General features: G+C 36.8%; 5 protein-coding genes across 5 annotated transcripts; 1 reads left to right on the top strand and 4 right to left on the bottom strand.

Annotated features, from left to right (window-relative positions):
- The first annotated feature begins 131 nt into the window (after nt 1–131).
- Nucleotides 132–4,596, top strand: LOC110724065. Its single transcript, XM_021903464.1, has 10 exons — nt 132–456; nt 1,439–1,534; nt 1,641–1,715; nt 2,019–2,087; nt 2,711–2,787; nt 2,940–3,028; nt 3,412–3,541; nt 3,911–4,001; nt 4,085–4,150; nt 4,228–4,596. The coding sequence occupies exons 1-10, from the start codon at nt 256–258 to the stop codon at nt 4,345–4,347; spliced, it is 1,014 nt and encodes a 337-aa protein (XP_021759156.1). The 5' UTR covers nt 132–255; the 3' UTR covers nt 4,348–4,596.
- A 229-nt stretch (nt 4,597–4,825) lies between these two features.
- On the bottom strand, nt 4,826–12,715 carry LOC110724057 (4-alpha-glucanotransferase, chloroplastic/amyloplastic-like). Its single transcript, XM_021903458.1, has 16 exons — nt 12,044–12,715; nt 11,885–11,947; nt 10,598–10,686; nt 10,431–10,491; nt 9,081–9,159; nt 8,708–8,844; nt 8,461–8,619; nt 8,292–8,368; nt 6,756–6,895; nt 6,631–6,662; nt 6,465–6,539; nt 6,164–6,236; nt 5,911–5,999; nt 5,677–5,721; nt 5,386–5,538; nt 4,826–5,128 (listed from the first exon to the last, which is right to left on the bottom strand). Exons 1-16 carry the CDS (start codon nt 12,404–12,406, stop codon nt 5,024–5,026), a joined length of 1,740 nt encoding a protein of 579 aa, XP_021759150.1. The 5' UTR covers nt 12,407–12,715; the 3' UTR covers nt 4,826–5,023.
- A 3,638-nt stretch (nt 12,716–16,353) lies between these two features.
- LOC110689129 lies at nt 16,354–17,850 on the bottom strand. The gene has a single exon (XM_021865883.1). The coding sequence runs from the start codon at nt 17,848–17,850 to the stop codon at nt 16,354–16,356; it is 1,497 nt and encodes a 498-aa protein (XP_021721575.1).
- Nucleotides 17,851–18,155: 305 nt separating this feature from the next.
- Nucleotides 18,156–20,530, bottom strand: LOC110724071 (stress enhanced protein 2, chloroplastic-like). The gene is made up of 2 exons (XM_021903471.1): nt 19,816–20,530; nt 18,156–18,787 (listed from the first exon to the last, which is right to left on the bottom strand). The coding sequence occupies exons 1-2, from the start codon at nt 20,155–20,157 to the stop codon at nt 18,515–18,517; spliced, it is 615 nt and encodes a 204-aa protein (XP_021759163.1). The 5' UTR covers nt 20,158–20,530; the 3' UTR covers nt 18,156–18,514.
- A 2,642-nt stretch (nt 20,531–23,172) lies between these two features.
- Nucleotides 23,173–24,104, bottom strand: LOC110689212 (protein MIZU-KUSSEI 1-like). Its single transcript, XM_021865970.1, has one exon. It carries the CDS (start codon nt 24,102–24,104, stop codon nt 23,346–23,348), a length of 759 nt encoding a protein of 252 aa, XP_021721662.1. The 3' UTR covers nt 23,173–23,345.
- Nucleotides 24,105–24,729: the final 625 nt, after the last annotated feature.

Consider the following 24,729-nt stretch of genomic DNA (forward strand, 5'->3'; position numbering starts at 1 on the left):
TCTTTTGAGAATTGTGCAAAACAAATCAAAAAAATTTATGTTTTAAAAAAGTATCCACCATAGGCTCTAAGACACTTTTCTTAAAAAAATGACTTAATACATTAGTGGGTGATAAACTTACACCTTTTCAATTTCACCGTAAACATCATCAACAATGAATAAGAATATAACTAAACTACCTGTACTGAGTTGGTGGCGCGAAAACAGAACCTTATCTGAAAATCTGAGGGTGTTGGAACTTTACTGTGAAAAGGGATGTCAGCAGTTACAGTAAACGGCGTTGCTGCATTATTTCTCAGCAGCAACCACCTTCATCGCAGCAACAGTTGTTCTGCTAACACCAATCAATACAACTCCTTCACCAACAAACGCCGCATAATCATCACTTGCTCCTCTTCTACTGCTAATGCTCTTCCTTCTGTTGATTTTAACCCTCTTCAATCCGCTCTTGAAAAGGTTCATCCTTATCTCTCGATCTCCTCATGATTGAATAGGATGGATTTTAGGATTACCCAGTATTTGAATTTGTTGAATAATATCTGGGTAATTTTCTGATTTTTCTGGGTGCTTTTATATTTGTCTAAATTTGCCTAATTTTATAGTCACATTTTCTTTCTGGGTTTGCAATTCTAGTTTGTTTGGGTACTAAAGGATGCTTTTTTAGGGCTTAGTTTGCCTTGAGCTCAATTCTAGTTGTTTAATTGTGTTAATTGGGTTTTCACACTTGATGAAAATCTATTAAATGTGTTGCATTATCATGGATGTTGGGATGATACTTTTTATGCAATATTACACTTAAATTTATTCCCATTACCGCCGTTTAATTACCAAATGGACTGTTTTATTGTTTTTAAGCTTTAATTGTGATGTTCTATGAGTAAAGCCTATTGATCATTGCAGTACTAGAATTTCTGAATTTGATAATTAAGTGTTGGAAGCTGGTTTTTGAAGGATTGTTGTGAATGGGTGATTTATCTGTTGGGAAGTTGCTGAAGGCTGAGAACGTTGAGCTTCTAGATATAATAGAAGGAATGTCATTGGTGTCACCAAGTTCCTGAGTTTCAGGCCATCATGATTTATGAAGCGTGTGATTTTGCAAGTATAGGTAGTGAAAATTTAATCGATAATAGCTAAAGCTAATGCATCTAGTTGAGCTTTGAAGAAAGAACTTTTGGCTGGTGTTATATACTAAATCTCAATCGAGTACCTAACAACTAATCTTTTCCAAAGTATAGACTGAATTTATGTGCTCAAGTAATATCCAAATCAATGTGATTAATCATTTCATGATATTTCTTCAACTCATGACATTTTATGAAGACCTTAGACCCTCTCGTAATGGTGAAGTATTTATGGTGAAGATTTTATGCTTGTCAGAATGTGATGCTTAATAATTCTAAACGAAAATTTCTGAGGATGTAAGCATTTTATGGTGCAGAATGACAGTGATGCTGTCAAGGACGCACTTGATCAGTTAAGCGAAGTTGGTTGGGCCAAAAGGTGGAGTTCACAGCCATATATCTCTCGTCGTACTGTACGTGTCCATTTTTAGCATGTACTTGTACATTTTCAGCTTAATTATTGGCTAATCTAAGAAAGGTTGCTGAAGAAAAGTCATTATTTGCATTTCTAATGCACAGACATCAATTCGGGAGCTGACAACTCTTGGAATCAAGAATGCTGAGAATCTTGCTATACCAAGCGTCAGAAATGATGTAAGTAACTAGTTCCATCATAGAGGATGAACATATATAAGCAAATGTTCTTTCACCATTGCCTTGAGGAGGGTATTTTGAGGTTCTCCTCCTATCGTAGAGGACTTCAGCATCATGACTTGTGTTGCTTGCTTCCATTGGCTAGCTCCTGCTGTTAGCTTAAAGTTTATATTTATTGGCACATTGTTATGTATGCACAATTGCACATTATGTTAGATGATTCTGTTATTGAATGAACTCTAGTGATGGGGGATTTAAAACTTTACTGTGGATACTGTGTCATGATAAATTTCAGTCATGCAGGCAGCTTTTCTAGCTACGGTGGTTGGCACAACAGGATTTGTGGCTGTTCTTGCTGGCCAGCTTCCAGGGGTAAATTGCATCCTCTGATCTCCATTATATACAAGCCAGCTTATATTCCTGTCAAACGTATTGCAAGACTGAACTGTATGCTAGATTGAACATACTACGTAAATAACTTCTTTGATGTCAAAATGTTTCTATTCCTCTGATCTTCACTCAGATTATTTCTAGCTAGTCAGTCTTGTGAGTCAAAAGTACCAAGGTTGACTACGTTTTGTAGACATAAAATATGAAAACTTTGGTCTAAGGTCTTTTAAGGTGATTACACATTCTTGCCGTTCTTTCAACATAGAAGAATGATTCTGCTTTCAACATGTTGGTTTTATTTTTTGTTTTTGAAGAAAAATTGCACACAACTATTCACAAAGTCAGGCAACTTTGGTATCATAAAACTGTTTGAAAAGGATTTGAACGATTCTGCTTATTCTCTCTTGAATTCCACTTTGGCTAGTGTGATAATTTACTGTAACATATTATGGAGATGTCAGTTTGTAAATTTAGGAATTAATCACAAATTATTATAAATGTGGGCAGTTGTGGCTCTGTGCACATTTCCTTCTGATTGTTTTCTGAAACTGTGGCTCTATGATTGTTTCTGTCTCTTGAGTTTTATAACTATGCTTGTATTATAGGACTGGGGCTTCTTCGTGCCATACTTGGTTGGAAGCATCTCTTTAGTGGTTTTGGCTGTGGGTAGCGTTGCACCTGGGTAAGGAACTAAGGACTTCTACATTTCCTTACAGATATGAAGTATTTTTCTTTCCTATCCTCATCTTATTCTTTTCTAGAGGGGGATATACCTTTTACTCCAGGGAACTGAAAGCATTCCAAATTGACGTACTATAATATCTGTCTATGCAGGCTTCTCCAGGCAGCCATTGGTGGATTCTCTGTGGTTTTCCCTGATTATCAAGAGCGGATTTCTAGGCATGAAGCGGCTCATTTTCTAGGTAATACAGTATGTCAGCAATAGGGTTTCTCTTTAGTCAACATATATGTTCATTTTATCATAAGCACTCAGCTGATACTATTATCAGCAGTAGCCAGAATTGCAACAATTTAGGCATACAGCTGCTTGGGGGGGGGGGGGGGTATTGGTAGAGGGGGAGTGGTTGAACTTCAGGAGCATTATATTACATAGTTGTATCATGTTATATTGAAATGATATGTCATAGATAAGCTAATTATCTACAATTACCTCACTTATCATTATCAATGATCAGCATCATTTAAATCTTGCCCAAAGTCTAGTCTCCACTGGCTATCAGCTCTGTTCTAGTTACATAGTATTACTTTTTCAAACATGGCTTGACACTGTTGCTATTTCTCACAGTTGCATATTTGCTTGGCCTACCAATTTTGAGTTATTCCCTGGATATTGGTAAAGAGCATGTGAACCTCGTCAATGACAAGTTGGAGAAGCTTATATACAGTGGACAGCTTGATTCTAAGGAACTTGACAGGTAATACGTTTACTAGGCCTTTATGGTTCATGGTTCAGAAAACACATTTTCTAGAGGCTATCCTAAAATAACGTTTTTGGACATCTTATAAACCCCATAGAGGTCTATCTTCTGCTTTTAACATTTCTATTTTCTCTCCTTTCATGTCTGAACATATTTTGTCCAATAGTCAATTGACGATTGTTGAAACACCTGATACACATATCTGTGACTGAATTATAGAGGCCTTTTGGAGTATGGGGCACTTTCTTGGGAGTATAGGTTGAGATTGAACTCCTGAATCCACTATCAGAGATGGATTAATCTTACATCAAGTTTTTGAGGCATCTGTTGGTAGTTATGGCTAAAAAAAACTATTTGTTACTCCAGGTTGGCTGTTGTGTCAATGGCTGGGCTGGCTGCCGAAGGGCTAACATACGACAAGGTTATTGGTCAATCTGCAGATCTTTTCAGTCTACAGGTCTGTAGTAATTATTCTTTTGCCATTTGTTGCTTGAATTTGGGGCAAAAGATTTAGAATTTTTTGTTGTTTCCCATACACAGAGATTTATAAATAGGAGTACACCACAAATCAGCAAGGACCAGCAACAGAACCTAACTAGATGGGCTGTAAGGATAACCTCTTCTTTCTTCTCCCTCTCACACGCAGGGCAGGGCCTTATATATTGTGCACTATGTTTGTTCAGGTTTTGTTTGCAGCATCTCTCTTGAAGAACAATAAAGCGGCTCATGAAGCTCTGATGGCTGAAATGTCAAAGAAAGCATCTGTAATCGATTGCATCAAAGCAATTGAAACAGCCTCATAAATTCAAGAAAAACAGTCTCACAAAAAAAAAAAAAAAAAATTCACAGATTTTTTGGTACAAAGTTTAAACAGCTCAAGTCTAATATGATAACATAGAGTAATCTATAATTGTAATACTGTATTATATATTGACGAGAATCTGAGAAAGACTGGATGATTACAAATTACACTTGCTTCAAATTTGCTGATAAGCTCCAACTTTAAATTGTATTTTGTAACAGAAAAGGTGCAATTTGTGCTCGTCCCCATACAACATTAGTCTCAAATTTGCATATATTTGGTGTCAAATGTTCCCTATATGAGACTGGGCGAACATGTTTTATCTTACAATCGACCCAAATTCCCAAAACGTGACTCACTCCGGTACTTGCTTTACATTAACTTGGCCAATTACTTCGTCGTTCTGATCAGCTAATGAAAGATTGATATTGGATATAACTTATGGAGGATAGAGACTAAAAAAAAACCCAAAGGAAGCATAGTGAAAAATTGATTTATTTTGCATTTACGTGAGATTCAAACATCCTCAATGGAGATACAAGTTCTATTGCAACAATCTGATATATTACTGAAGAAGAGCTTAGGTAAATTGCAGTAGTATCTTCTGCGTCAACTGGTAAAAAACTGCAGAAGTTAGGTTAAGATACAAAGCCTCATCGCAGTTCACACATCAACATTTACAACCGGCCATACATTGACAGCAAGTCTCGCAATTTTTTTGCCTCAGTGTCCAAGCTCTCAAAACTCACAGAAGACGGTATTCTCCAGCTCCAGTTCCCAAACTGTATAACATCCCATAAATTAGAAGAAAGCACAAAGGTGCATGAAAAAGATAAAAGACAGAACTTTCAGACACAAGTCACACAACAGGTTAAAAATAACCATGCAAGAATGATGACAAACTATAATATCAGCATGGTGATAAATTGATCATCACTCACTCATGTTGAAACAAGGTCCCAGCCGAATTAGTACCATAACCTAAATGTAGTATTACACTGTAATTACTAGCATAATTGCTACAGTAGCCACAAATTACCTGAGTAGCTGGAATATTCATCCTTGCAGAATTATCAAGTCCAAGAACATCTTGCATTGGTATGATTGCAGTTTTAGCTACGGACGATAATGCACCTTGGATGAGTCCCCACGAAATATCATTCCCTTCATTGAGGGAAAGGTATCTTAGCACCTGTATCAATAATAAGACGGAACTAAATCACGGCCAGAAAAAAAAAAAAAAAAAATCACACTAGAAATATATAAAATCAATCCAAAAGTGTTATTCGAATTAACTTTATGTTGCCTGATTACTCTATAGAAAACTTACATGATGTCTCTCTTCTTGCTTCAAGTTGTCCCACCAGCCCAGAACCTATCAAATATGAACACACACATTGAAAAGGTAACTCAGACTAAGGAAAGTACTAAGTGTAGTCTATAACCATGATAGTAGCATGCAGATTACAAGAACGTAAATTATGTAATGGATCAGCCTTAGTGTTGGAAGCCATATGCTTAGATAACAGATTTAACATGAAAAATAGTGCAGCAGGAGCTTTACCGTGTCATTATCATGAGTGCCAGTGTATACTACTTGATTGCGTTCATGATTATGAGGAAGATGAGGGTTTTCTGCATCACTTCCAAAACCTACACCGAGATTTATTGACCAAACATACTCATAAATCACCCAAAACTTTCCATCACATTAAGCAAATAGAAAATTTGAAAAACATATCATGAAGGAGGGAAATAGGGCAGGAGAGGGAGTTTTGATGGCAGACAGAATTCAGAAGGCAAAAAAAGGTGAATACCAAATTGCAGGACAGCCATCCCAGGTGCTCCAATAGATTTCCTCAGCTGAACTACGTCCTCCGTGATTACACCCTGTTACAAGAAAATTATAGTATAATTAAGGTAATATAAATAATATAAACAACATTCTTCTACTTTTCTGCCAAAACAATGGAAAACGGACAAGGCATTAATGATATTTTCCAATTAAACATGTCATCATGAACCAGATATTCAGCAATAATGGCGTTATTGAAGCAAACAGACAACAAATAAAAGGAAATAGGAGGGAGGGGGGGAGAACAAAATCTAATGACTTACCAGATCTTCAGCAATAATGTCAATCTCCCCAACAGTCTTAAATATTGCATCAAACAAGGACTTTCCAGGCCCAGCCTAATGTCATCAAACAGCATTAGAAATAGGTGAACAAGTAAGGAACCCACAATTTGAGCTTTACAAAGTAATTTAAACCAGAGAAACTGACCTTCCATCGCCCAACCGTTGCAATTTTTGCTTCTGCAAGGAATTATGGCCAACAGTAATGACACAGGTGGTGGAGAATACTACTGGTAACAAACGTTACAGAGCCTGATTACGTACACTACATACCTGATGGAACAGCCCAAAATCCAGCAAAACCTCGAAAATGGTCAATTCTGAACTCATCATACAAATCCATAGCTCGTCGAATTCGACATATCCACCATGAAAATCCATCTTTCTCCATAGCATTCCAATCATACAAGGGACTTCAATCAAATTGACGAGCATTAGCTGGTTAACATTGTTAAACAACTGGAAGATACTACAGAAGTCCAAAAAACTATTTTGTAACTTAAATAAGAGGCTCAAATCAATACAAGAAACTACAGAGTACCAGTAACTAGGCAGAATAAACACTTTCAAACTATAAAACAACATGAGAACTAGAATGCAGTAAAACAAAATTGTACAATCCAGATTACCCACAACATTTTTTTAGCCTTTTTCCATCAAAGGCCAAGTAGGCCTTTCCTCTGTTGGCAATGTTTGGTGGTGGGTGGAGCATGATCACCCAAAAATAAATTTTATTCATCTCTTCCTCAACTTTCTTGTCCAATAAGGCCCACCAAGCCACTATCCTTCTCACAAGGTGGCAGTAGGCAGTGAGAGGCCTGAGATCCCCCACCTTCTCCCATAGATCTTACCTTCTCTATCACTCCACCCCGGTCTCTTTCTCCAACCATCAAGGACTGGGGGTCGGCAGAAATGACAAAATCAGGAGTAACACCTCTTCCAGATTTACAGCCCATTTGTTAGGAGGTAGATGATGATATTAATAATAAAATTACAGCGTTATTTGGTGAGGAGATCCTCACGCCAATGTCTATATGTCAATGTTTCCACCCCCAAAGCTCTCAATCATCAGAAATTCCATTACTATGCTTGGAAAAGTGCGATAATGAAAATTTAAGAAGTAAAACACACGCTTGGGAGGTTCAATTCCATGGTACTTATCTTAAAATTACATATACATTACAAATACTTTACTGCCTCATAACAAACAGGTCACTGGAATATCGATCCTCATCAATTAATGCATCCATTTACAGATCTATGTATATCCAAAATGAGCTAAAACTGACAGACTTTTAGCCAATTGGCGATGGTACGATGCATAAAGGCGGAAGTATAAGCGCCAAATATTTCTTCCCAAATTCTGACTCTACATAGGTTTTATACTGCATCAGATCGTTGATAGCTTGGTACACAAAATCCCTACCTCCTCCCCCCTTCCTTTTTTATTTATTTTTTATTTTTTATATTTTTAATTTTGACGAGTCAGAGAACATCGTTACACAGGGCCTTAAGGAAAGACCAATAATATTAATCCTTGATTCACATAAACTCTCTCAATATACCCAGCTTTGCCATACAAAGCCAAGGAATCCATCACCAATTCACCACACCTAAGCTAACCGATCAAAAAAGCACAAAAAAAAAAAAAAGGAAGTCGTAAAAACAGACCATCCTCAGCAGCATCCCAAGTTTCAGAAGGAGGGATACATCAGTTTACTCAAATAACTTATACAAAATTGTGAAAAGTGAATAAATCAAACATGAAGGATTTAAGACCCCGAAATTCTCAGGTGTAGAGTTACCAACCTGTCCCATAACTGACCAGTTTCACTAAATGCATCAGGAGGAACTCCACTGACTAACAGAGGGAAGCCCTTCCTGTTCTGCAGAAAAAAACAAATAACACCAAATGCTGAAACAAACACTTCATACAATATGCAGAATCAACATACCATTTAATCAAATTGAAGCTAACCAGCAAAAAGTGTTTTTTGTTAGCCCAAACATCTGCACTGTGATAGCCAACATAGATTGGCATATCCCCCATGATCTTGATGCCCTTCAGCTGTGCATAATTACGAACTTTCTTCCATTGTCTTTGAAACAGAAACTGCTGGGCGATGAATAAGTCAATCTGTCCAACTGAGAGTATGAGTACTTTATCAATAAATAATACATCAAATACATTTTAACAAAAGAGCATAACTTGTATCAAATCTTACAAAGTGTTTTTCGCTCTCATAAATTTTCACAAGTGCAGAGAGATGGCGATTTTTTAAAGGTTCAGGCCAATCATACCAAGAAAATGTGTTACAAACTCGGTCAATTGCAGCAAAACATGCTGCATCCTCAAGCCAGCCTGTGCAGTAGTGGAAAGGTGAACATTATCAACAGAGATTTCAGCAAAATTAGCATTGCACACACTGTATCCAGGATCATGGATGAAGAATATATTTGTTAGCTAATTCACAACTCTATCTCGGAAATGAAAATACAACAGACCATGATTCAGTCAGTCAGCCTACATATTTTAGAACACAGCAAGAATAAAAAAAAAAATTAAAAAAAATGTGCAAATTTGTGGGCGTAACTTACTTGATATATCAGGATCCCTTCGAAAATTTAGAAGCTGCCTTTTGAGTTCCCCTTCACTCATAATAAGTCGCTCCGCAGCCTAGCAAAGAAGGTGCTATTAACCGATATTAATCCAAAGTTGAAACCCAGAATATTTACTCCTCAAAACAAAGTAAAATAACATATGCAACAGTTAAGCTCAAGCATTTAATGTAAAAAGTGACAGCTGGAACAAGTTCTAATATGAAGTATTAAACTAGTCTTTCCCTCTTTGAACCTGGGCATTACATGGAATTAACATTATACGTTTAATTCATGACTCAATCTACGCTTAGTTCATGATTCAATCTTTTCTTAATCAAATTTTATTTTTCGTATTATTTAGTACACTTTGATCTTCTGTTTACAAAAGAATACATGAAAAGTGACATAGCTTACAGGTTTCAGAGAAGGTACCATGTATCAGATGGTGAGAAGGCTAGGTGAGAATCTTGTAAAACCAGTGACAAAGCTTACAGGTTAAAATCCCAAACCCTATGCAACAACTCTCAAAAGTATAAACGTCATTTGATTCTCTTACCAACAATTACAAGTGTTTCAGAAGAAAGCCAAAGAAAAAGCATCTAATCTAGAAAAAATTACAGCATCTATACGAAGAAAGTTGAGAACCGATAATACACACTTAATTAAGAGGTCTACCAAGCTAATTCCCATATTAAGCCCCCAGGTCTTTGAATGAATACTCAATAAATAAAAACTCTGAAACTTATTTATAGGAGACTAGAGAAAGCCATTAAATCTTACCAAAAAAAAACGACCCTCACATGTTCAAGTTCTCCACAAGTAGAAAACTACTATGGATGAGCATTATTAAACATAGAAGAAGAGGAGTATTTTATGAAATTAAAGGTGCATTGAGGCTTTGATTGATAGAAAGGTGCATGACCTTTGCTGAAATCGGAAAGAAAGTGGGGAGGAGGTCAGTCAAATGTTTCAATCTGAAAAACAATCTAAACCATCACAAAATGCACCTTTTGATTTAATGGTTCACAAGAATCTTCTAACTTGAATTTGCACCCACCATAACAGCATTTTGTAGCCATCATATTAGAAGAACCACCAGCAAATCTAGAGAGATTAATTGATTCTGATGTAAAAGTGATGTTGCTTGAAATTTAAACACAGTAAGGTGTATGCTGAGATATAAGGCTACAGCATTATGATTATGAGTTACTAACAGTCTTGAACCTCATGTCAGGTACAAAGAATTAACCACACCAAGACAATATAAAACAGTCTCTCTTTAAAAAAACATAAGTGAATAAAGTAAAGGTAGAAACAAAGTTCAAATTACAAAGAGGAGAGACTCACCTTTGCCACCAAAGGATCCTTTATCTGAGCAATAGTATCATAATTTACCCTCTCTGCATCTCTACAATTTAAGAAATGACTTAATTAAAAAAGATACAGGATATAAGTGCAGCTAACATAAAATAGGATAAGAAGCAGTGATTTATGAGTGGTGTAATGAGGCTTACACAGGTTCAGGGAGCTCTTCGCTATGCAATAAACCATCCTTAACCAGCTCTTCAAGAGAAATCAGAAGAGTATTTCCACAATTGGCATCCTGAATTCGAGCATTCTAACATTAATTCAATGTCTTTTATATTTTGACTAGAAGCTTGGAAGGCCAAATGAGCCTTAAGAATATAAAAGTGATGCCCAACTTTTTCATGCTTCTACACAGCGATTACAATAAAATCTAATTTTGAATGTAATTTACACCCAAATAAACATTGACACACACAGTTTGACTAATGAATAATGATTAATAAATTTATGTATTACAGAGTACAATATAGACATTATATTGAATAATGATTAAATAATCAAACTTTATATTTTGCAGTTTGAACTAGACCACAATCTTGAACCTCCAAGGCTCCAACATAAATTATTTGGCAACCACAAAAACAAAATTTCGCTTTATGAGTTGCAGAGTATCAAGTTTGTAACAATGGTCACAAACACAAACATGTCCAAGTTTATGTCTTCTTAGGCAATGTACAAAAATTATGAAAGTAAGAAACAATGTGAATATACTTTGGTCGGTGAGAAAGTATGACAAGTTCACTACAACAATATAGCATTCAGCAATTTGATCCTTAATACCAAATCAGAAATTGAACATTGACATCTATCTTTCCGAGGAACAGCCTTAAAATTCTCTCCTCAGGATGTTTAGACAAAAGTCAAATATCTATCCTTACTGGTCCTTTATACCAAGTCAAAACTTGTAAGTTTTTGGGTTCTAATTTTTAAAAACCAAGACTCTTACGGTTTCATTTAGTGTCGTCGTGGTATTCTGTCTTTTTTTTTTTTTTTTTTTTTAAATCATATGATATATGTCACATAATGGATCAAAAATTAATCAAATTTATTATAATCATAATAATTTTGAAAACTGACAGCAGAAAAGTGAAAACATCCTTTTCTTTAAAAAAAAAAAAAAACAGGAAACTGAAAACATGCCAAACAAGCTAATTATACTGGTAGAATACACATCTGATTCCTAACAATATCTGGCCTCCAAGGCTCCAAATCAATAAGTATCATTTGGCAACTATTATATACAAAAGTTTGTCATTCGGGTGGGAAACATGTCCAAGTTTATATCATCCTAAGCAATGTAGCCAACTTTCGAAAGGATAAAACAATGTATTATAATTTGGCGATTATGATTAATGAAAATTGAATCATTTCACAACAATGCCATATATCATTCTGCAAAATCAATCAGAGAAACAAAAAGGAAAGAAATAGACCTGGCCGGAATACGGCGAGCCTTCTTCATTAGCCTTTCTACCAGGAGGAACCAGAGGTAAAACCTGCCACCAAATTTCCAGCAATCAATTCAAAAAACTACCAAATTAAAACCACAATTTCATCTCAAAAAACTACAAAATTATCAAAATTAAAACCACCTGCCAAAGAGAACAACCAGCAGAATGAAGCCAATCGATGAACCTAAAAGCTTCGTCTCCGAGATCGCCAATGCCGTGAGGTCCAGGCAACGACGTCGGATGCAGTAGAATTCCAGCTCTTCGCCGGTCCGACGGAGACGACTCCGGCAAAAACTCGTCGTAATCAACCGGAAGATCCTCGCCGACGGAGGTAGCGGTGACGGAGGCGGTAGATACGGCGGCGACGGAGGTAATGTGCGAGGAGGAGACAGCGGAGGAGAGAGAAAGTGAAGAGGTGAAAATGAGGTTAGGTTTGGAAGGAATGAATGAAGATGGAAGGAAAGAGAGAGAGTTGAGAGACGCCATTGTTATCGAAATCGCCATTGTTAGGGTGGAATTGGAGGAGGAGAGAGAATTTGTATGAATGGAAGTGTTACAGAATATCTTGATCAGTCACAGTAGTGAGTCACACAATCGAGTCACAACTCGGTAAATTGTTTGTTAGTGTAACCGTAAAGGAAGTGTTTGTGCGGTGGATCTTCCCGCTATGGCACCCCTACCTAGATTGGAATTGCTTCGTTCAAAAAATTAAGTTTTTTTATTATAGTGTAGAGAGAGTCACAGAAGGTATGAAAATAATTTAAACAAGACTTAATCTTATATCTCGAGTATTATTCTTAAAACTTACTTCGTATCTTGAAAATCTGTAAGCTTGTGCTTCGTATGTGTGTGGTGCTTCAATGGGGGAAGGGGGTGGGAAGAGTGCTATTAACTTGTGGACGGATTAGAATTTAAATGAGCAAAAGGTTGATTTGATTCAATTTGTTATGTTGATGTCTTGATGACTAAAATTTGAACTTTATGTTATATTTCGAGTTGATAATGACTCTATACTAATGTAATCATACTTAAATTAGTTAAATTTAGCATTTTGGCACATGAAATTAAAAAAAAAAAAGTTACAAGTGTGCCATACATATATGTTGAGTTGTAGCTATTGGAATTTTTTTTTCTTACCCTAAAATAGGTAATTCTTATCCAAATTGCTCAAGCTGAACTCTACCTTAAGGCTAGCAAAAGCAATAGCCAATAACCATAATTTCATAATGTTTTATCTCATATTTTTGTTTACTTGAACATTACAAAGTACTACATTTAATAAGTTGAACACTCGAACTCTTATTTTTAATATGAAATATAATGTCCAAGCTAAGCTTTGGCTTAACTAGCTAGCACCACCCTTCTAAGGGAGTAAGGGCTCTACCCACTTACCTATTACTACTATTAGGGTGTAAATAACTGAAAGAATACTTTCCGTGAATTGCTTCCTCATTTCTCAACCATATTTATACAAACATACATCATATCATCTAGGCATAATCCTAGGCTAATATCAAGGAAACAATATTAAACATATCCTATAAACTAGGAAACAAACTATACAATTTGACTAAGCTAATTATTTACATAATTATCTTAACACACCCCCGTTGTCGAAACGGGAGGGACACGGGCGCTGAGACTATCCCGAAAATCCTCAAATAAAATACGTGGAAGTCTCTTATTAAAGATGTCCGCTATTTGATGCCGAGACGGAACATAAAGCACTCGTACATCACCACGCGCAACCTTCTCTCGCACAAAGAGGATATCCATTTCAATATGTTTAGTCCTTTGATGGTGTACCGGATTTCCCGAGAGATATATGGCGCTTACATTGTCACAATATACTAAAGTTGCCTTCTTTAATGGACAATGCAATTCAAGCAGCAAGTTTCGAAGCCAACAACATTCGGATACCACATTTGCAACTCCCCTATACTCGGCTTCACAACTTGACTTTGATAGTGTAGCTTGGCGTTTGGAAGACCAAGATACCAAATTATCCCCTAAATAAACACAATATCCCGATGTTGAACGCCTTGTATCGGGGCAACCCCCCCAATCCGCATCGGTGTAGGAGACAAGAGACAAGGTAGATGATGGATAAAGGTGCAGCTCGTGATCCTTAGTACCTTGTACATAGCGAATTATTCGCTTAAGAGCAGCCATATGACAGTCCTTAGGGTCGTGCATATGCAAACAAACTTGCTGGACTGCGTATGATAAGTCGGGCCTCGTGAATGTCAGATATTGCAATGCCCCTGCTAGGCTGCGATAGTGGCTCGGGTTAGCATATGGAGTGCTCGACGCACCTACCTTGGGCTTGGTGTCAACTGGTGTGGCCGAAGGCTTACAAGTCGACATTCCGGCCCTCTCAATGATGTCCTCGGCATACTTGCGTTGAGACAAAAAAAGACCACCTTTGTGGCGAGTGACGGCGATGCCAAGAAAATAATTTAAAGGACCTAAATCCTTCATTGCAAATTCGGAGCCAAGAAGTGACATAATAGATAACCGGAGAGCATGAGAAGAAGCTGTCAATATTATGTCATCCACATATAACAAAAGATAAGCCGTTTGTGACCCTGACCGATAAATAAATAAGGAATTATCCGACTTGCTGTTGACAAAACCAATAGAAAACATATAATCAGCAAACCTTTTATACCATGCCCGGGGTGCTTGCTTGAGGCCATATAATGATCCTTTTAACAAGCATACATACTCTGGATTATCCCTGTCACGAAAACCCACTGGTTGATGCATATATACTGTCTCCTTAAGCTCCCCATGTAAAAAAGCATTCTTGACATCCAACTGATGAATTGGCCAAGCTTTTGATAAAGCTAGGCTAAGAACTGTCCGAATAGTCGCAGGCTTGACCACCGGACTAAAAGTTTCTCCACAATCAATGCCCACCTGTTGAGTTTTGCCATCACCTACAAGACGGGCCTTATGCCTCTCAAAAGAACCGTCAGATTTCACCTTATGAGTAAAAATCCACATAGAACGAATGACATTAACATTAGGTGGACGGGGCACCAACTCCCACGTCTTATTTTTAATAAGAGCATTAAATTCATCATCCATAGCCATTTTCCAATTAGGGTCACGTAGAGCTTCTATTGGGCTACGAGGAATAGGGGACTTCGTAACCTTAGAAACCGTAGCAACATTGCAATATTTTTTATTTGGCTTGAAAATACCATGTTGACTACGAGTTACCATTGTTGGACGAGTGGTGGGGTTAGGAATAATGGTGGGAGTGGGCTGCACGGCCTGCTGGGAAGGAGTGGGCTGAGGTTGTGTTTGTGGGTTAGTTGGGGAACTCGGCCCAGACTCATGTGGGGAAGCCGTTTGGTGAAGCGGGGAAAGTGGAGAGGAGTTTGGAGGTGGGCTGGTGGGTGCATTCGGCCCAACAGCAGGAGAGGAGGGAAGAGGAGATAATGGGGTTGGGCTGGTTTGGACGGTTGGCCCAACAGGAGAAGGGGAAGCAACCTGCAAATGATTAATAAGATATGGAGAGAGGCCTTCATCTAAGAAATCATAAGTTGAGGCAGTAGGGGTATGCAGCTTAGCAAATGGAAAATTAGTTTCATCAAATAACACATGATGACATATGATGATTTTGTTGGAAGAAAAATCATAACATTTATAGCCTCTATGGTTCGGAGGGAATCCCAAAAACACACAAGGAGTAGAACGGGATTGGAGCTTATTTATTTTGGTAGAAGGAATAAGAGGATAGCAAAGACACCCAAAAACCCGTAAGTGAGAATATGTAGGCTCCCTATGATATAGAACACTAAGAGGGGACTTGTGTCCTAACAACTTGCTAGGTAAAATGTTATGCAAATAAGTCGCCATTTGTAAGGCATGATGCCAAAACGAAGGAGGTAAAGAGGCATGAGAGAGGAGAGTGCGAGTGATATTATTTAGTGATCTTAATTTTCTTTCGGCTTTACCATTTTGTGAAGAGGTATGAGGACAAGAAAGACGGAAAGACAACCCATTTGATTCACAAAATTGCAAAAAAGAACTATTATCATACTCCCGCCCATTGTCACATTGGATATTTTTGATAGGACGCTCAAATTGTGTGCGAATAAGAGATTGAAAAACTAAAAAATTATCAAATACATCCGATTTCTTAGCCAAGGGAAAAGTCCACACAAAATTAGTGAAATCATCCAAAATGAGCAAATAAAAACGATGTCCCGAAAAACTCAAAACAGGAGAAGTCCAAAGATCACTATGTATTATATCAAACGGCAAAGTAGTAGATGACATAGAAGAATAAAATGGCAACTTAATGTGCTTCCCAAGAACACAAGAATGACAAATGCTAGAACTAGTAGTTCGATTACATAGAATATTTTTATTACTTCGAAGAGCATTTAAAATACTCGACCCGGGATGACCTAAACGATCATGCCAAAGAGAAGGAGCTAAAGCTGCAAAACCCGAGGGAGAGGAAATATTGGTGGAAGTGGTGTGCTATTACATCTCATTATGGGCATCCCCGTCCGATAATCCTTCACAAAGAAACCATAAGGGTCAAACTCAACAGTCACATTATTATCTACGGTAAATTTGCGAACTGAAATAAGATTTTTAATGAGTTTGGGAGCATGAAGGACACTATGGAGAGATAAAGGAGGGTGCGGGGAGGAGAGGGTAGTACGACCACAACCAAGAATAGGAATAGTATGACCACTTCCAACAACAATATTATTAGGATGATTGCTCAAATTAAAATAAGAAGAGAGATTACCGTTGGAGGATGTCATGTGAGAGGTGGCTCTGGTGTCCATGTACCACGAAGGATCGGGTTGGCTCAAAGTCATAGTATGCATTGCTGATTCGATATCCGTTGGAGTGTACTGACCGGACTGATTTGAAGCAGCATAAGCTTGGTGAGGACGAGGCCCTAAGATACCGGACTGCCGAGTTGGGCCTTGAGGACGAGCCCACCCTTGGTTAGGGTATGGGCATGGAGGAGCGGCCCACTGAGGAGCCCACACCCAACCAGGGAACTGCGGCCACTGCTGTTTTTGCGGCCACTGCTGTTGCTGCCAGTGAGGTGGCGGCTGCTGCTGCGGCTGTTGGCCAGCGCCACCCCGACCACCGGTGCCCCCTGTTTTTCCACCTTTGCCACCAGATTTGCCGGCCTTGCCACCGTTTTGTTTTCGGCCACCTGAGGTTTTTGGTGAGTTATTTCGGCCACGAGAACCACCCGAATTATCATACCCGTCATCCGAATCACGAGAAGTAACCACCATTGCCGATGCCGAACTGAGTGCAGCCTGTTTCATGAGACCCGCCTCCTCTAGCGTGAGCATAGAACGAGCCTGATAAAACAGAGGAAGGGGAGAGCTTTGTCTGATAAGAGTACCAACACCCTTATAGGCTTCGGTGAGACCCGAAACTAATTGAAGAACCAATCGATTATTATCCACCGGTGCTCCAACATTCCTCAATTGATCGGAAAGACCCTTGAGCCTTTGACAATATGCCGATACATTGGGAAAATCCTCCATTTTTGTAGAAGAGAATTCTTGCTCTAAAGTGACGGCACGAGAGTTTTGGTTGTCCTGGAAGATGTCACGCAACCGAGCCCAAACCTCCATGGTCGTAGCATCAGGTTCCATTATGGTCTGCAAAAGGTCGTTGGAAATTGTGGAATAGATCCAACCCACGATGGCAGCATCCAAAGTAGACCATAATTCCTTCGCCGCAGCCGTTAAAGGAGTTGTTTCCTTCCCATCGTCCGTAGACTTAGGAGGAATAATATGATCCAGAGCCCCCTTAGAACGTGCGTGAAGTTTGAAAAGTTCCGCCCAAGTGAAATATTGTGAGTTATCAAATTCAAGAACAACCGGGATAGAGCTCTTGATGTTGTTCACAGTGAGTGCGGGGTGAAACGAGGACTTGGATTCCCCCATTGAAAGAAGCAGAGAAGAGGTGAGGAGAAGAAGAAGAAGATGAAGAAAGAGGGCGGAAACGAGAGCTAGGGTGCAGCGGAAGAGAATCGCCCTAGTCTACTGATACCATGAAAGAATACTTTCCGTGAATTGCTTCCTCATTGCTCAACCATATTTATACAAACATACATCATATCATCTAGGCATAATCCTAGGCTAATATCAAGGAAACAATATTAAACATATCCTATAAACTAGGAAACAAACTATACAGTTTGACTAAGCTAATTATTTACACAATTATCTTAACAATAACTCTAACAATAGTGAGCAATCGATTAGATTTACCTTAAATGTATTTGTAAATGCCAAAAGGAATACAACACCGAAGTAATTAATAGAGTATAGAAGTACATGACTATAGACTTCTAACATATACTTGTTACACTTACATCACGCTTCTAACTTAGTAAATTCTATAATTTGGTCAATCATAATCCATATATATACCACTTCGTATAAGACTGTATCATATCTAACTTTACTAGCTATATATGAACCCTATATATACATTCATACTAGCTACTTATACATATAATTGTATAAATCTATATGACTATACATATATTTAAAGTATTGATTGAATTATAAAAAACTTGATTGAGGTTCATTGCACATTCTTTGTTCATAGGTTGTCTTTGGATTGTTCAACTTCATCATTCTCATAGAACAAGCCATCAACGATGTTGTCTATGAGAGCATCGATGAAGGCGTTGCAGCTGACACTGAAGATACGACCTACCCTCTTCCGCGCATTGTAGGAATAAGCAAAAGCCGCGGCGCAACCCACTGCTGCCATACACGCCCCTAAGCCTTCAGTTATCCCTTCCACGTCCATTTTCTTAAAGACAGAGTTGCCTGTTGCTAACTCCACACCAATTGTTGCAGCAAACACTATCTAAAAACAAAAACACGACTTTAATTAGTGTCATCACACTTTTGACTTTGTTTGTAAAAAAAGTTTTAAGTCGTACCTCACTGTTCCTTAATAAAAAGTCACATTACTTTATTTGATACGTCTCAACTAAAGAATTATTAGAAACTCGAACTTAAACTGAAAATACTACCTACATTAATACTTCAATTATTTCTAATAATAAACACATCTTTCTGTAAAAAAACATTTCTCCTATGAGTGTCCCATCTTTATCTTTACCTTTGATTCCTTTGAATGACATTTCCTCTTCAATGGACCACATTTATGCAAGTATATACACCTTTTTTGTCAAATAGCTAGACATTATTTTTTTTTTGTTGATTTGTCTAAATTTTTATCACTTTTAAACGATAACTATCCGATTGGAAGTCATCCTTTCAAATGCGTAAGCATCTCAAATGGTCCCCTTAATAATTTATCCCTTGAATCATCCTTCCTTATTTTCCTTCTATACACCCGATAACAATCAAGTTATCAAAGTAGGGCTATTAGTTGATTTTTTTTTTCTTAATCCGTAAAATCACCACATTAAATATTAATTCGGTGCTCTTTTTGTCCGAAAATAATTTTCCTATACGCTTTGTATATGGTCAATATAATTGACTACTGTTAGTCAAGGTATGTTATTGGAAATATATGTATATGGGAAGACAAATAGATTACGAGCCTATGAGGAATAATATTTTGGGACGGAGTCATAAAGTGTTATTTCGTAAAATTCTTGCTGATTGCTCAGGAAGATCGTAAACAATAATGTTTTAAACTTTTAACCTTGTCTGATTATACCAAAACCTACTAACCTAACAAAAGTGACAAATATACTACGTAATTGATTAGTTTTACGTACTACATCTTGCTTTGATTTTTTCATGTTCCACTGTTTCGTTTCTGTTAAAAGTTCATACTTGATTTATAAGCTAAGCTGAAATAAATCCAAAACAATCATGTTAAAAGAGAAGGTTTATAAGAACAGCAAAATAAGTATGTACCATAGCAATTCGACCGGTGATAATCTCAAAGTCTTGACTCTTCTTACTACTTTCAATATACTCATACAAATTCGCCAAAAACGGAGACAATAATAACTCTTCTCCTTGGTCAATCCCATCAACATCAAAACCACCACTACCGTCCTTCGATTTAGTGACAATCGTCTTGATCACCCCGCTACCACGATCAGAAGCATACGATCTAAGGGTACACAACCTTGGTTGTAGAATAATCTTAGCCTGGTCAGGACTGCTCGTCGAGTCAGGCCCCAATCTCACTGGGGCCTGCCTAGACGTCTGCAGCTCGCAGTGCACTACACGCGTCGAGACCATAGAAGCCATCTTTTGGAAGAAAACTTGAGAAAACAAAAACAAAAAAGAGGAATCTTTATGTTTAGAAGAGGGTAGTGAAGCTAGATTGTATTAGGTTATATTATTTTGTTTGTTTTAAGTGGGTAATATGAAGGGATTTTGGGAGGAATAGAAAGTATACACGTAAGGGTAAGAAGTATGAGGGGTTAAGATTGGCTACGTGCTTACTATTATTGGGGTCTAATGTTGCTTTCAAAGGTTGTGGAATAATTGTGGTGGGACAATGATATTAAAAGGGGTGGCATAGGACAAGAGAAAAGTAATTAAGGTAGGCTTTTTTTTTATTTGTGTACTAAAACTCTTTAGTATGTTCTTCTAATATTAGTATTTTATGTGATGGTTTATTTTATTTGAAAGGAGGAAAAGGTCAAATTTGAAGGTTATGTGAGTGTGGTAGGTTAGAAAATATGATTTGATGTGGAGGAAGGGTGGTTGAAATGAAAATTCAATTTAATTGGTGTAAGATCATAACTTTATTATGCATCTCCTTTCAACTTATTAAATTATTTAAAACATTTATAGGATATATTGGTTGATTTTTCAATCTCGATTTTATAATTAATCAATTGTATTTATGATAGAAACTAAGATTATGCTTGATGACACATTTCGACTTTTGAGCACCTTATCAAATTTATAGAGTTATTTAGCAAGCATTGTATAAACAGTTGAATTTGAGGTGTTGAAATGAATAAAGTTATAAAACCTGAAATTTTTGTATGTGTCATCTTAAGCAACTGATTTTATCACACAACTCAAGTAATCTGTAATCATCTATCTTATCAATTTCAACTACATACTATCTTTTCAATTTTTGTTACTTTGTATTTTATCGTTTTTGTCTCATTTTTCACATGTCATTGGCAAATAGAAAATCAGAAAGTACTTTTCTAGCTTCCGAATTCTATATTTTAGTTTTTTTAAGGAAAAAATTAATAATTTTTTCAATTTAATTGATTTTATTTGCTTGTACATAGTACATGAACGTGAGGTATTCTTTGTAGTAGGAAAGGAGATAGTACTATTAAATGGTCCAGCAAAGATTATATCCAAATAGCTAGGTCATGACTCATGAGGTCAGCTTTCAACCAAGTCGTTCCTAATTCATCACTAGATAAGTCACCCATTATATGCAGTGGCGGAGCCAAGATTTTAACAATGGTAGGGCACCTAATACTAAAACACTTTTATCATGCTCTTAAAATTTTTTTCAAAAAAAAAAAAAAAAAAAAAAACTCATGACACATCTACGTACTACAATAGGACAATAAGCCAGAAAAAAAAAAAATAAACACATCTACATTAAAAAAAGGACACTAAGAAAATTATAAAAAAAATAAATGTTGGGTAAGGGATTAGAACCCGTGACTTTGGGAAAAACAAAGTACGGCTTTATGTTCCCTGTTTCCAACCACTAAGCTGCAGGAAGTTTAAATGACATTATACACTTTGTATTCTTTTTAAATACATTTTTAGTAACTTTTTTTTTAAGAAAAAAAAAATCTGGTAGGGCACGTGCCCTACCAGGACCTATAGTGGCTCCGCCACTGAATGTCCCACACTATTCAAATCCATGCATTATGCATGTAGTAACTTAAATTATGTGCACCTCATTACCTCAAGTCCTCAACTTCGATATATATAATTAATCAAGAAATTAACTCTATGTTTGCATAACATTAATGAAGGGTAAGAGAGCGAGGGAAAGGGAGGTGTGAGAGGGAGAAAGTGATCTTTCATTTTCGTTCTAAATCTCTTCAAGTCAGCTCTAATAATGGAGAGATTTGGTTTATTAAAATGAGAAGGGAAGTGGATCCTCATAATTCCCTCTCCTTCCCTCCTTGAATTAGGTATCCGCCATACAAATGATGCATTTTTTCTTTTCTCCTCCTTTCCCTCCATTTTTCTCTGTCTAAACATGGTCTTAATGATGTTTAATGATTGTAGGTCTATAACAAATAGTACAAGAGGCGTCCACTAAAATGGTTACACAAATTCGTAATTAGAATAATTTTTTTTGGATAAAACTGCTAATTAAACTTACCTTCAGATAACTTTTGAAAGTCACACGACCCTATGTAGAATAAAGTCATCAATACCAATATAAATAGTTACCAAGTGAACTATCTCATACAAGAAATTGATGTTATGCAAGCTAATCTTTTGCTAATGAAGTTTAATTATATGAAATATCTAATAACTTATATCTATCTCACCGTATTTCCAATCTCATACAATACTAACTAGAGTAGTGAATGTACAAAGTAAATAACATGGATTTCATCTTTTCCATTATCCACCAACCACAACTAGATGAACAAGTTAAAATCAAGCAAGGTAACCAAATACTACTTCTCTATTAGATTAATTGGTCTATTATTGTCACATTCATATAGAAAGGAGACAAAATTAAAATTTTGTTTTTTAAGGTTTAGTTGAGGAGACAGATCAGAAAGAAGCAGACAATAGGCAAATAGATGATCTGGTATTTCAGGGATGAGTTGATTATAAATATTATACAATCATGAACATTCATGATATTATATTCAATTTACAAGAGATTTTGTCATCAGGCCAAGACTTCAAAGCTATTCAATCATAATTCTTACTTGCTAGATGGCATCTCACACTCTCAAATACAACCTTTGGCAACCAATTTGTCTTTGATTCTTGATAGCTTAAAATTGACCCGAACTCAAGCCAACTCAACTCAACTCACCTCGAAATATGACTTGATTTATTTAATTGACAATAGAGTACCCAACTCGAATTGCTTTGCCACACATGAACCTTAACGTAGTAACCTTACTCATATACAATCCTACTTGAATTGACCTAACCAAACCCAAACTAGATGATGGAACAACTTATTTGCCACATCTGGTTGGTTTCTTGTACATAATATAGGTACATATACATCTTAAATTACACTCAAATTAAATGGTTAAATGGGAAACATTACTTACTATATGCACTCGAGAGCACAAAAATGGTTAATGTTCCTAGTCAGTGCACGTTACGATCTTAAGGACCTCATTCACAAGCCCACATTGCAATCAATGCTCGAAATTGTATCTAATATCTCCCCAATTCAATGACCTCGAATTTTAACATGATCCTCCTTAATAACCAACACCATATGTAAATACAATGCAACCTCAAATCCTTACAAAGAATATACTAAGATCAAGAACAATGTTCCCTTCCGGACACAACATATACAAGGTCTCCGAGTCCTTGGAGCCTACAACATAATCAAAGTTAGCGCGAATATAGGCCAATTCGTCGTCTGGATCATCACCATCACAAAACTCCGACAAGGGCAACACACCCACGCCCATTGTAGTCACCTTAAGAAGCTCCATTATGCTCAAATCCATCTCATTAGCATCCCTCTTAACCGCGTAACCAAACTTCTTACCATTGCAAAACATGTCCCAAATAGGCTCTTCTAACAAACCCTTCCTCCCCTTTTCATCCTTTTTTTCGCATTCAAGGGCGATCCTAACCATCCCTATGCTCATATCCTTTTGAAGGACGTGCGTTTGTATAGGTAGATCCAACACCAACGTTGGCAAACACTTGGTAGATTGTTGTAAGGAAAAGCTCATCTTCCCTTTCTTATACCCGAACAACGTGCCCGTGACACGATTACTCGTACCACCATTGCTAAGGAAGTTTATATCAGGTAATCTACAATGTTTGGGAGATATGATGGGGAATGATCGGATCATGGACCGGAGAGCTCGAACCGTTTTCGCTTCTTTACGTTGTTTGTGCTTACTAGGAGATGGTTCTACTAGGGAAAAGGAGGATTGCAAATCTTGTAAAGGAGGTGTCTTTGTTGTTGATTCTTCTTCTAATAAATTTTCTTGAGAAGTTTTTATTTCTATATGATGTTTATTATGTTTTCCCATTTATATGTATATTTTTATTTGTTATTTTATTAAATTGTAATGGGTTTTTCTTCTTCCTTATTTTTGTGTGGTGAAGAAATTAAATTGATTGCATGCATTACAATGCAATGGAGAGGCTCTCGTAGTAGGAAGAAAGTATTAGTTGATTTGATAAGTATGCTAATTTTAGATTATTAAGAGATTTCGCTAAGCTGTATTATTTGAAGAATTAATGGATTATGTACAGCTAATGATTTTTTTTTTTTTTTTCAGAAATATAAGGATTTGAATTCAAATTTTGACTGTTAGCTTCATTAGCTATATAAACTTCAGATTAAAATTTTGATTTACAATATTATTTATTTATTTTTTTTGAAAAAAAATTGTTTTGTATAAAGTGTTAAAGTGTTATGAAATATAGTGTGGATGCCCATTGTACTCCTTGTATTATTCTAGAATATTCTAAATAGGTCGTTTAGGGTTTATATTCTTATCTAAGCAAACCCTATTTATATTGTATTTATATATATACCCAATATATGGAATAGAAAAAACTGATCGATTCTCTCTCAATCTCTCTCAAATTTCTCCTAATTTTATAACACGTTATCAGCACCACGACAAATTATTTCCGATTAGAATAAAA

The sequence above is a fragment of the Chenopodium quinoa genome, unplaced genomic scaffold (assembly GCF_001683475.1).
Source record: "Chenopodium quinoa cultivar QQ74 unplaced genomic scaffold, ASM168347v1, whole genome shotgun sequence".
NCBI lineage: Eukaryota > Viridiplantae > Streptophyta > Magnoliopsida > Caryophyllales > Amaranthaceae > Chenopodium > Chenopodium quinoa.

Bases quoted from the DNA above. Each gene is read 5' to 3' on its own strand.
- LOC110724065 (XM_021903464.1), top strand. From the start codon at position 256: ATGTCAGCAGTTACAGTAAACGGCGTTGCTGCATTATTTCTCAGCAGC. The intron at 457-1,438 runs GTTCATCCTTAT...TTTATGGTGCAG, and splicing joins TTCAATCCGCTCTTGAAAAG to AATGACAGTGATGCTGTCAA. The intron at 3,029-3,411 runs GTAATACAGTAT...TATTTCTCACAG, and splicing joins TGAAGCGGCTCATTTTCTAG to TTGCATATTTGCTTGGCCTA.
- LOC110724057 (XM_021903458.1), bottom strand. From the start codon at position 12,406: ATGGCGATTTCGATAACAATGGCGTCTCTCAACTCTCTCTCTTTCCTT. The intron at 8,369-8,460 runs GTTAGCTTCAAT...TTTTTTCTGCAG, and splicing joins ACAAAAAACACTTTTTGCTG to AACAGGAAGGGCTTCCCTCT. The intron at 6,540-6,630 runs GTCAGTTTCTCT...TGATGACATTAG, and splicing joins CAACGGTTGGGCGATGGAAG to GCTGGGCCTGGAAAGTCCTT.
- LOC110689129 (XM_021865883.1), bottom strand. From the start codon at position 17,850: ATGGGGGAATCCAAGTCCTCGTTTCACCCCGCACTCACTGTGAACAAC.
- LOC110724071 (XM_021903471.1), bottom strand. From the start codon at position 20,157: ATGGCTTCTATGGTCTCGACGCGTGTAGTGCACTGCGAGCTGCAGACG. The intron at 18,788-19,815 runs GTACATACTTAT...TTTTGTTTTTAG, and splicing joins TCACCGGTCGAATTGCTATG to ATAGTGTTTGCTGCAACAAT.
- LOC110689212 (XM_021865970.1), bottom strand. From the start codon at position 24,104: ATGGGAAAACATAATAAACATCATATAGAAATAAAAACTTCTCAAGAA.